The sequence below is a fragment of the Herpailurus yagouaroundi genome, unplaced genomic scaffold (assembly GCF_014898765.1).
Source record: "Herpailurus yagouaroundi ecotype Mexico unplaced genomic scaffold, PumYag 100, whole genome shotgun sequence".
Taxonomy (NCBI): Eukaryota; Metazoa; Chordata; class Mammalia; order Carnivora; family Felidae; genus Herpailurus; species Herpailurus yagouaroundi.
The window spans coordinates 62,938,418-62,951,181 of NW_024412391.1; the positions used below are offsets into that span (position 1 = coordinate 62,938,418).

The 12,764-nt window shown below is 39.3% G+C and overlaps 1 protein-coding gene across 12 annotated transcripts in view; it reads left to right on the forward strand.

Moving 5' to 3' along the window:
- SGCE (sarcoglycan epsilon) overlaps window positions 1-12,764 on the forward strand; it is a 70,253-nt gene that overhangs the window by 8,005 nt on the left and 49,484 nt on the right. For 6 of the 12 annotated variants that reach the window (XM_040472649.1, XM_040472640.1, XM_040472639.1 and 3 more), the window contains exon 2: window positions 9,268-9,375. The exons of the other annotated variants lie outside the window; for them this stretch is intronic. In XM_040472649.1, coding sequence (XP_040328583.1) covers window positions 9,268-9,375 — 108 coding nt within the window. The remainder of the gene's footprint in view (window positions 1-9,267; window positions 9,376-12,764) is intronic. 12 annotated transcript variants of the gene reach the window in all.

Sequence of the window (12,764 nt, forward strand, 5' to 3'; positions counted from 1 at the left end):
TGAAAGGTTATTTTTTATCTGGCCGTTTTACTTCTAAGAGTTTAGCTTATAGGTACACTTGTGAAAGTGCTCAAAAGTAAAAGTATAAGGATGTTGATTGTAGGGTTGATAGCAATAATGAAAAATTAGAAAAAGGAGTGGTCATCTTTACTAAAAATTCTTTTATTTATTTATTTTCTGGGGGTGTCAACTGGTTTTGAGTCCCCTCTGAGATGCTGGGGATTATAGGGTCCCAACCATTAAGGATCTTTTACACTAGTGGGGCTGACAGAGATAAATCAAATAATCACACATATAAATGTGCCCTTCGATCTGTGATAAGTGCTACAAACACTACTAGAATTTCTAAGTAACGGATTTAGCCAGGCAGGGGGATTAAGGAAGGCTTCTCTGAGGAAGTATTCAGATCTGAAGGGTGAGTAAATGTTAGTGAGGTGAAGAGGAAAGGTGTATTTGAGGTAAAAGAAGAGCTCTGTAGAGGCCCTGGGGCAGGTCGACTTGGCAAATAAAAGGTGCTGGAAGAAGTCCAGAGGAGTTGGAGCTGACAGAGAAGAGGGAGCCCAACGCAAAAGGAGGCTAGCTAGCAGGTCAAGGAGCAGAGTTTGCAGGACCTGTTAGACCGCATTTAAGAGTGTAATCTTCAGCCTAAAACCTAGGGGAAGTCTTCGGAGGGGTTTAAGCAGGACACGATCAGATTTGCATTTCACAAAGAGCATTTTGGCTGCTTTGTGAAGAAGGGGTTGGAGGGGTCAGAACGGCTTGCAGCACACTCCTTCCAAGGCTACTTTTGTAATCCAGGCTGGAGTTAGAGACCTCCTGAGCTGGTGTGGCTATGGGGGATGAAGCTGGGAGGGACACTTTGAGGAGTAAATAGCAACGGGAGTGGGTTGTGGATTGAATTGGCCGCGGGGATCAGCAGGAGGAGATGTCAGGGACGATTTCTAGATTTCTGTCATATTTAGGAGGATGAATGGGGGTGCCATTCATGGGATGAGGAACACGGTAAGAGGCCCAGGCTTTAAAGGAAAGATCAGGAGTTCTAGTTTGGACGGCTGAGTGCGAGGTGCTGATGCGTAAATTATGACTGAGCCGCACCGGCATAAAGCTATCTATGCAGCCTTCAGATGTGATGTCACGTAAACACATTCAAGATCTATGCTAAAGGAAGACAGTGTGATCACATTATGTGAAAAAGAGTACAGTGTGTATATGCATGTGTGTATGTGCGCAGACGTACGTCTGTATATGCATAGATGTGAAAAGGTGTAAAGCCCTTTGGGAATGGATGCCCTAGGCACTGGAGGGAGGCCACAGATAGGGGAGAGGGGATTTTGATTTTTTATACCCTCCTGGTTATACTATTTGAATACGTTGCAATGGGGATACAGGGCTTGTACAATAAAGAAAAGTAATGACAGTTCCAAGTAAACAACTGATACGAGAGTCTTTCTCTTTCAGAGGTTTCTTAATTGGAAAATCTTGTAAGCATTGTACTTTTTGTGTTTTTAACAGCATTTTCCTGACAGTTTGACTTCCCTAACCTGGTAGCTCTTACACTCTGCCTTTTAATCCTTTTCCACTAGATTGCACTATTACACTAGATTTCACATAGCCTACATACTATTTTGTATTCTGCCTTTCGCTAATTTTATTAATTTCAAAATAATCCAACATTTTGTAGATCAGGACATTAAATTATAATGGTGCATATAACTAGTGCATTTATTATGCATCCCTTTTGTTAAGGGTCCCACTGGTGCTCCTTATCCATCTAACGTTTCTGAGATGGAACACAGATAGTCCTGTTTCCGGGCAGTGGAAACCCAGTATGTGCTTTGGTCAGGCTATTTGAGCAAAGGAGTAAAACTACTAAGAGAAGTGGACAACTGTCCCTTCTCCATTATTCTATCAAATCAACACTTCTTTTATTGGGTATTTAATTTTCGCCCCAATTTTGATATGTATGATGCAAAGTTGATTCTTGTGCCTGTGCAGATTTTGCTTCTGTTGTATTATTTGCTCAGAAAAACAAAACAAAACAAAACAAAACACCTAAGAGTTTATGAGAGTCAGAGCTAGCACGTATCAGTAGAAGTCGCTTCTAATTACATCTGGCTTTCCTCTGAAGGATTAGGCTACAGCTCTCGTCCATCATACCATGGCCAATGCCATCATCTTAGTCCTCTGGGAGGCCACGTGGAGTTGGGGGGTCATTGGAGCCCCTGGGCTGTTGGCTCTCCTCATCAGCAGCCTCCAGCATTTACTACATGCAGCTATAGAAATATCACTTTTCATGTGTCTTATGACCATGAGAACAAAAAAGAGAAGCTTAAGTCTGTAATGCCAATTGTCACATTTTTTTTTTCATTTAAGTGTCTACTTTTTAAGAAATCACGTTTAAAGGAATCCAAAATTTCCTTCACTGCGCCTAGGTGGCTCAGTCGGTTGAGCACTGACTTCCGCTCAGGTCATGATCTCACAGCTGTGAGTTTGAGCCCTGCGTCAGGCTCTGTGCTGAGCTCAGAGCCTGGAGCCTGCTTTGGATCCTGTGTCTCCCTCTCTCTCTGCCCCTCCCCGACTCCTGCTCTGTCTCTCACTCTCTCTCTCAAAAATAAACTTTAAACAAATTAAAAAAAAATAAGATTTCCTGCATATTAGTTGAAGATTAAATGTAATAATAGCTCACATTTTTCTGAGAACATCATTATGTGCACAGCACTCTTTTGAGGGTTTTAAATGTATTGTTTAATACTAACAACATCCTTATGAAGCGGGCACTATACTGTCCCTACCAGATGAGGAGACTGAGGTACAGAGATATTGCATAACTTGCTCAGTGGACAAAAACTGGGATTTCAACCCACTCTTATCTTCAGAGACTCTGATACAAAACACTACCTTTCTGTATTCCAACTTTATTTTACTCCAAAGACTAGTATCTTACCTTGCTTATGCTAAAATTATAAAATTCAAATAATTTTCAAACATATTTAATAATTACTTATGTTTTGCCCTGCTGGACTCCTATTTTAACAAAGTTTGGAGGCTTCTTATCTTGGCATTCCTAGGTTTAAAATCCTGCTGTTACACTTCTCTTTAGAGGATCTTTTCCTGAGGTTGGAGTGGATAGTCCTTCTCAGCAAAGTCTTTTTCCCCCATAGTTTCCAACTTTTTAATTTTCCTCTTTTGATGAATCGTGTGTGTGTGTGTGTGTGTGCGTGCATGCCCATGTGTGCAATCATGCACATAATGCATGGAATTAATTTTTATGGGCATTGCCTCATTGCTAGTTATTTCTAATCCAGCAGTCAAGGGAAACTTACTTTTTCTAGAAAGAAAAATAAGTTGAAGATGATGTACTAATAATAATATTTCAAAATACATTTAAAAGTATGTAGTTTATAAATTGCTTTTCCATTTAACCATTTGGGGTTAGTATTGATGGAGTAGATGATACGGACTTTGCAGTAAGCCAAGAAATAAGTTCAAAGTCCAACTCTGCCACTTAGTAAACTTATGATCCAGGGTATGTTCCATAATTTCCCAAGTCTTTTTATCCTCAGTGAAGAATGGAACTAATAATACCTACTTCCCATAGTTGATAATGTAATAATTATCAGTTAATATGTATGAACTCTTAGTGTAGTGCCTCTCACTTATTATTCAAAACGCAGTAGCTAATGATAATGTCAATGCACATTTCTAGAGAGAAGAATATGAAAACATCTTAATATAAGAGACAATTTTAAAAGTATTAAGGATGTTGCATAAAGGAAGGGAAGAAAAGATATAGAGGGCCAGGAAGCAGCATAGCGACGTGGGGAAAGCAGACAGATGTCAGGGACATGAGCTATCTATCTAGTTTATGAAAACAAAGTCTGTGCCCCCTTCAAGTGAAATATGAAAAGAGACAGAGGAGACAGTGGACAGAGAAAGACATGACAGTTTGGTTCTAAGGTGAGTGTGTTAATCAGATTAAATTTCATTTGGCATTCCCTGCTATTTACTTGGACAGCAATGGCAGAGTAAATCGTTATTTATTATTTCTTTCCCTTGACATTCTGATTAGCTCATCAGCAATCAGTCACCATTCACAGCTCTTCAATTGCTTTTATTAAATAACAAACCCCACCTCCTCAAGTCTGCAAATTATTCAGGTTTGGGAAAGAGTAATGTCTCGTTGGAGAGTGCTTGCTCCAGGCCAGATGAAATGTAGTCAGTCACGGTGCTACAAGACTCAGAATAAATCATGGGATCTTAAGACAAACTTTAAGTATTATATAGTTTCAAGGGAATTTAAGGGCATGCCAGCCACCTTTGGATTAATTCAGACTGATGATTTTTGAGAGAGAGCTGTTGAGGAATTGGTTAAATTGTGTATGCCAGCTAATCATGTGAATGTCTTCTTAGTTTGGGCAGTGTAAACGCAGTAAGCATGTTATTCTTTGCTATTGTGTTTATGCATCAGAGCAAAACTCACATCCAGGTACAATTGTTGCAGAGATTATCATGAACCCAGTGAGCACAGTGGAGTTTCTTTCAAGATTTCTGAGGATGGTCTGTTATCTTTGGAAAGAGTCCAAGAACCGGTCCATACAGGTTGAAATTTTTTTGCATATTAGATTTAATCTTGATAAGTTATGTATAGAGTAAATATTCTTAAATTGAGTTGTGTTTTCCCATGCTAACTAAGGAAATTTGTTCTCACAGAAAAATAAATGCTTTGGTCCTTTTCTAACAAAAATCAAACTTTAAAATGGTAGCTTTTTTCAGCGAATATCTGCATTTGTCATTGCACAGATTATAGTAATTTTCTATACAAGAAGTTAGTCAACTGGATCCATGGTCTTGGACACACAATTAAAAACAAATAGTTATTTCCATGTTATTGAGATTTCTTCCTCAAGGTGTGAGACTTGAATGTGGAAGCAGGCACACCATCCGTGGCGTTGTGTCTTGCCTTTAGTGACACTGTCTGGCGAGTAGAGTCATATAAAAGTTGTCTTTTTATTTAGATTTATTGGACTACTGTCTTCTGTGGTCAGAGTGGAACTTTAAATGGATTACTCTGAACTTTTAAAAAAAAATGAATATGCTCAAAGCAATGCTGGCTTTAAAATAGAATGATGCTGGTGGAATGTGTTTAAACTCTTACACTGCTTCTATTTTTTAATGACTGAGGCATCAATCAAATTTGTCTTTTGAATCTTGTAAAAGCCAACTGGACTACCCTTATATAGGACCTAGAACGTATGAGCAATGATAATTTGTTCACCTGGCAAGGACGTGACAGAGTGGAAGAAAAAAAAAAATCCCACAGATTTAAGTTATCTTAGTAAATTCTTTCAATCACCCATAAAGTACAATATATGTAGTTTTGTGTGTATAACCCTGAATAATTCTTTTTTTTTTTTGTATTTTTATTTAAATTTTTTTAACTTACATCCAAGGTAGTTAGCATATAATCCAACAATGATTTCAGAAGTAGATTCCTTAATGCCCCTTACCCATTTAGCCCATCCCCTCTCCTAGAACCCCTCCAGTAACTGTTTGTTCTCTATATTTAAGAGTCTTTCATGTTTTGTCCCCCTCCCTGTTTTTATGTTATTTTTGTTTCCCTTCCCTTACTGAACAACAGTTCTTATGCATACATAGTCTGAGAACTACTGGGCTAGAATAAAGAGGGAACAAAAGGGGTGCTGTCTGGATATTCAAACCATTCTTTTTTTTAAAAAAAAAATTTTAATGCTAATTTATTTTTGAGAGAGAGAGCATGAGTGAGCAGGGGAGGGGCAGAGAGGGAGAGGGACAGAGCATCCAAAGCAGGCTCAGCACTGACAGCAGACAGCCCTCACACTCAGCAACCGTGAGATCATGACCTGAGGTGAAGTCAGACGCTTAACTGACCCAGTCACTCCAAACTGTTCTTTATCTTTATTGTAACTCTCCAATCCATGGGAAAGTGGAGGTAGGAGTGGATAAAGTTTTCAGTTCTATGGTCAGCCTTACACTTGGCACATATGATGTGACTCAGTGAATATCCTATATACCCTTGGGTTTTGTAGGTCTTCTCTCAGTCTTCTAGAGTTCATATTGTGTATGAGAATTACCTGATAAAACTGTGTAACCCACGTACCTACACTCTCCACGTTGGAGTTATGAATATGTGCTTAAAACATTTTTTTGTTACGAATTTTTGGGGTATGAATATGTATTTTTAGAGAGTTGCCCAAATGATTCTTCTGTGACCAGAATGTAGTCTTTGGAACCCAGTGATCAAGAGAATGCAGTGGGGGTGGGGGAGATATTTGGCCACAAGAGGCCATGGACATTTCTGATCCTATTTTAGCTTAAATTATTTAGGGAGTAACGACTGTGTTTTTCACCTAGATTTAAAAGGAAACAATTTGGGACTCCTGGGTGGCAGGGTCAGGTAAGGGTCTGACTCTTGATCTCAGCTCAGATCTTGAGCTCAGGGTCATGAGTTCAAGCCCCGCATTGGGCTCTGTGCTGGGTGTGAAGCCTGCCTAAAAAAAAAATAAAAATAAATAAAAGGACATAACTTCAGTTATTAAGCAAATCAACCATTTCTTAGAAGGATCATCCAGAAGATTGGTCTTTCAGTAGATATAAAATTAGTACACTTAAGTTTGCATATTTTAAAAATTAAATACCCATCAAGTCATTTATTTGCTTGGGGTGCTAGGGCCTTTGATTTCCACCTGCAGGCATCACTGAAATGTTCACCTGAGGTTTTGTTTGCCTCTTTGTTAGTTTTTAATAACTTGGGTGTTGAATTGTATTCTTTTTTTCCATTTTGGAAGGGAACTCAGTATTTCTCATCATTTAATTAAAGTTCAGAATTTTATTCAAAATTCAGTTTAAAAAGGAAATACACATTTCATCTCTTAGGGTGAGGAACCCCTTTCACCATGAAGCTTCCTGTACTCCTGCTGATGTTTTTATCTTCACTTGTCCTTAGTTTCTGATTCGTGAGGTATTTTCTTTACTTGTAAATGCTGGTTTCGCCCATTCTAGTTTCTCTTGCATTGTGTCTCATCAGGTTTGCTCCCTTTCTTTATCCTTAGTCTGCCTGTCTCCTTGCGTCTTTTCCCGAGCTGAACAAAATCTGTTTTCCCACACTCAGATGACCTGCCCTCTCTCCGCCTTGCTATGTCGCCGTCTACCTATCATATCATTTAATCTCTTTGCTCCCCTATCCCTGCCAATGTTCTTAAGATTAACTATATTTGCTGCATCTATATCTTGACCTTTTGCGGTTTGGTTTCTATTCTTGTCACTTTGTTGCAACTCCACTTTCAAGGAGTCCCCGGTAACTTCTCATTTTACACAGGCTAGCAGTCTTTTCTAAACTCTCATTCTCTTTGACCTTTTTGCGGTATGTGAGGATGTTGATTCCAGTCTCCTTGATATCTCTTGTGTTGACATATGTGACACTTCAGGCTCAGTTGTCCAGCCTCTCTGCCTCTGCTGCTCTTTGCTGAATCATCCTCTGTGCTTGCTATATAAATGTATTTATTACCACGTTCTTCTGCCTTTGCTGTCCCTGCCACTTCTTTGTGCGTTCCTTCTTGCTATATTTCAGCTCCAGAAGCTAGGACAAAATTGTAGGGTATACCCTGGGGGATTCCTGGACTGAGCTGAACCCAGAGGGAACCTACCTGAGATGGTGAGAGGAAGGGAGAATGTGTTGGAGACCCAATGTTGTAGTTAGGAAAATCATACCCGAATATCATGTCTAAAAGGTAAGGATGAGGGGCGCCTGGGTGGCTCAGTCGGTTAAGCATCCGACTTCGGCTCAGGTCATGATCTCGCGGTCCGTGAGTTCGAGCCTCGCGTCAGGCTCTGTGCTGACAGCTCACAGCCTGAAGCCTGTTTCAGATTCTGTGTCTCCCTCTTGCTCTGACCCTCCCCCGTTCATGCTGTCTCTCCCTGTCTCAAAAATAAATAAACGTTAAAAAAATTTAAAAAAAAGGTAAGGATGAAAAATGAGGGAGTAAGCAGTAAGAGTGGTGGTTCGATGATGGGAAATAGAATAGATGAATGGCTCAAGAACACGAAGGTGTGTCTTCTCCAGATCACCTGATATATGAGGGTGCCTAGTGCATGTGACCTGGGAGCATGGTCTCTTTAAAGAATTATGCTGGGGTTTTGGCTTCAATAATCATTCCTCTGGGGATGAATTTCCAATCTGTATCTGAAACCCCATTAAGTTCTCTTATGAACCAGAGTTCTATTTCGATCTTTCTCTTAGACGGTTTCACCTGGATATTCCAAGTGATACCCCGGACTTAATATATCTCAAATTAAATTTATCATCTTCCTCCTAAAACTGACTCCTTTTGGGGGGATTCCTAATGTATCACTATTTTGTGTCATTCTGGTTCAAAAAGTCAAAACCATCTTTGACTCCCCTTTTAACTAACCCACATGCGGCAATTTGAAAACTTTGTCAGTATTATCTGCATGATGTCATGTAACTGGCCCCAGCTTTATTTTCCTTTTGCTTCAACCACTGATTTATGGGCTCACTGCTATCCTGCACTCCAGAGATAGCCTCCTATTTATTAGCCCCTAATCCCAATTCTGCTCATTTCTGCCAATGTAATGTTTCCAAAAAACTCAACTGTAAAATTTCTTTTTTTTTTTTAATGTTTATTTATTTTGAGAGAGAGAGCTTTTGCAGTGTGAGTGGGGGAGGAGCAGAGAAAGAGGGAGAGAGAGAATCCCAGGCAGGCTCTGTGCTGGCAGCTGCACAGGCCCAGTGTGGGGCTTGAACCCACAAAACCGTGAGATCATGACCTGAGCTGACACCAAGGGTGGGACGCTTAACTGACTGAGCCATCCAGACGCCCCCTCAACTGTAAAATGTAAAACATACTTTAAAGTTATCACAACATCCCTATCCAGGGATTATGGCTCCCCCCTGAGGGTTTTGTAGTACTTCTCTCTCTACCACTGTGTATATGTGTAATGATTATATGCATATATATTTCATTCATATTTGTGTACATGAATGATCAATCCCTGAAGATTGTGGACTTGTTGAGTTGCAGAACCTGTATCTTGTTTACCTTATATCCTTACATATTCCTTGTAGTGACACACAACAAATATTTAGTAAATGGAATTAAACAGCTAGTGGGCTGAAAGGAATCTAATCCCAGTTAATAGTAGCTGATCTGTGATAGTCATTTTAATGTGACATTAATTTCATTTTTTGTGCATTTGTTTTATTCTGAAAAGCTTTTTTATTAAGCTGTGCTGATGGCATAAATGGAACAGTTAACTGGAAGACCAAACAGGCCAACAATTATATTTTCAGCAGAAAAATGACTGGTGGGAAGAAAGATGGTGAGTTTAGGTGGTAAATCTAAATCCCCTTTGGGGGGTCAATTAAATGTTCGCTTCCAGTATCCCATTTGCTTTTTTAGTCATGTGTGGATTTTTTTTTTTTTTTTTTTTTTGGTAAGTCAGTCTGAAAAAAATCAGATTTTGTTTTCCTAATCTTCTAAAACTTCTGATCCTCTATGTTCTTAATCCATTATTTTCTAAATTTTTTTTCCTTTGCTGTAGTTTGCCTTTTTTTTTAACTAAAAATAATTATTGTTTTTAACCTATTGTGACCCTTATCCAGTCATTACCTTGCCACTTATAAAAATTGTCCCAGTGTGGTTATTATAACAATTTATTTACAACATTGAAAAACATTAAGAAGCACATTTAACATAAATCATTTTAAAAACAGTATTTATTCAACCTTAGAAAAATGGTCATAAAATATTTTGGCTAATTGTGGATGGTTTTTTGACTGATTTTTTTGTTGTTGCAAAACCAAATTGATATGTTTTGCTATTAAATAATTAGATGGCACTTACTTTCTATTGGAAAGATGACCTGACCCTTGGATGATTTTTTTTTCCCTAAATTTTTTCTTCCCTATCATAAATGTGTCCATTAGCAATATGCCAGGACCTTTGAAATAATGCATTTCATCAGGGAGAAAAAGACTTACTTAATAACCAAAAGATGAGTTGTTTTCAAAATGCTGATTATCATCATAAGCTTTCACTTAACATTTCTTGATTATTTGCCTTTAAGATCTCTGCCCACCACCTGCCACCCCAACCACACATATGCACATACACAATTTTGGCTATATGTGCTCCTGGATGTTTGCATGTAGCCTGGTTTCCGTAACTTTGGGGCAACCAAAGTGTCTATAAAAATAGCAATTTAAAAATGTGTTTAGAAGAGAAGTAATTTTATGTGATAAAAATGGCTTTACTGCCATATAACAAATCCTGGGTACCTTGTAGGAACGATTCCTGGCTTACCTCACTCTCTTCATACAGCTTTAAAATTAGAGGTCACTAGCTTTATTCCAGCTAGCGCCAAATTATCCCTTAGCTGGAATCATCCACTTCCAGGTCTGTTTCACAGTAAGACAGAGGCTTCCAATTTTCTACTCTGCTGTTTTTGAAACAAACCCGCAAATATCTTTGCATTTTTAAAGGAATTTTGATTGGTAATATCCATAATAAAACATAGAGTTTTATAACAATAACTTCCCATGAGAAGATCACAAAACTTTGTTTAAAAAAGCACTAAAAAATGCATTTGTTCCAGGACCGAAGCCCATCATCTCAGAGTCCTTTCCCCACACCTTCCTTAGATATTCTCAAGGGATTCCTCCTGGTTTCTTCAAGGGAATTACCCATGATGATCATCAGTATCTGGATGCTTCCTTATTCAAGCTGAGGGCCCTCAGCTTCTTAGGCATATCCCCTCTTCCTGTTTTCTGATCTTCCTAGTTATGGCCCCAGATGACTCTCGGTGTTGCCATCTGCAATGTACTAAATCTCTTCATCTCCCGAGGCCTTGGGACTTGCTCTGCTTCCTGGTGCCCCACATGAGATCACCAAAAACTCTCCCTTTGGACTTCACACCATTCTGCATTAAATTTGCAGTCATCCATTCTTTTTTTCTTCAGTTTCTTCTCTTTCACTTTGATCTCTAGAACTCCTGTTATCTTTGAGCATGTCCCTCCATTTCCTACTTGATTTGCCAAAAAGGTGTTCCACAATAAGCTGTTGAGCCCCGATGAGTTATCTGCTGTGGTGCTTTCTTTCTTTCTTTTTTTTTAATGTTTATTTATTTTTTTTTTTAATTTTTTTTTTCAACGTTTATTTATTTTTGGGACAGAGAGAGACAGAGCATGAACGGGGGAGGGGCAGAGAGAGAGGGAGACACAGAATCGGAAACAGGCTCCAGGCTCTGAGCCATCAGCCCAGAGCCTGACGCGGGGCTCGAACTCCCGGACCGCGAGATCGTGACCTGGCTGAAGTCGGACGCTTAACCGACTGCGCCACCCAGACGCCCCAAATGTTTATTTATTTTTGAGAGAGAGAGAGAGAGAGAGAGAGAGAGAGAGAGAGACACGGAGCATGAGTGGGGGAGGGGCAGAGAGCGAGGGAGGCACAGAATCAGAAGCAGGCTCCAGGCTCCCAGCTGTCAGCACAGAGCCCAATGAGGGGCTCGAACTCACGAACCACGAGATCATGACCTGAGCCAAAGTTGGACGGACGCTCAACCGACTGAGCCACCCAGGTGCCCCTGCTGTGGTGCTTTCTTAGTAAAATGTGCGATTCCAAGATCTTTGCATGTAGCATTCTCCAGAATCTTCAAGAGATACTTGTCTCCTCCTCTTTTAAACTTCATGCTCTCATTGGATCCCAAACTGATTTTCTCCTTAGAACTTGAGTGATAATTACAGTTCTCAAAATAGGAGTGATCAATACATCCTAAATCTACTGAGATACCACATCCTCAGTTTATTTGAACTCAACCTTTAGCTTTTTTTTCCCTTCCTGGTCTTCTCATCCAATTTAAATACTATCACTAGGGGCGCCTGGGTGGCGCAGTCGGTTAAGAGTCCGACTTCAGCCAGGTCACGATCTCACGGTCCGTGAGTTCGAGCCCCGCGTCAGGCTCTGGGCTGATGGCTCAGAGCCTGGAGCCTGTTTCCGATTCTGAGTCTCCCTCTCTCTCTGCCCCTCTCCCGTTCATGCTCTGTCTCTCTCTGTCCCAAAAATAAATAAACGTTGAAAAAAAAAACTTTAAAAAAAAATAAATACTATCACTATAGTTCTGTATTATCAAAATATACAGAGAATGATGCCTTATCAACTGTACAAAGAGAATTGTTTCTAGTGGTTCATAGAGCAAGTCCGTTTTAAATGCTACCTCAGGTATCAAATGTTCTTTGAGATGTTCTTGACCGTGAATTCCAATCATCTCTTTTTGACAATTTCAAGAGAGCACAAAACATTCTAAGAGCATTTATAGAGTAAAGTAAGTTTAGTGATTATATTTTTTCTATACCTTTTAAAATAATGCTCTGTCCTAAATTTTAGCAGTGGGATGGTATCTCTTCTGTAAATAGGATTTTGAGGAATTTGAAGTCTCAGAGTCACACAGTTGGCATCATTCTATCTTGGCACAAATTACAAAAATCATAAAGAGCATTCTAAATATAGATTCCCTTTTTTTCCCCCTAGGGTGGAGGTAGAGGAACTTAAAATTTATCCCAGAATAATTTAAATAAAAAAGGAATAAGCCTTCACATTACTCATTCATATATTTCACTTAGATAAATGTTTTCAAATTCTCATTTCTTTCTTAACACAACTCACTTTCCAAAATGGGTGAGCCTTAGGTTTACTGATAAACTTTTATTATTT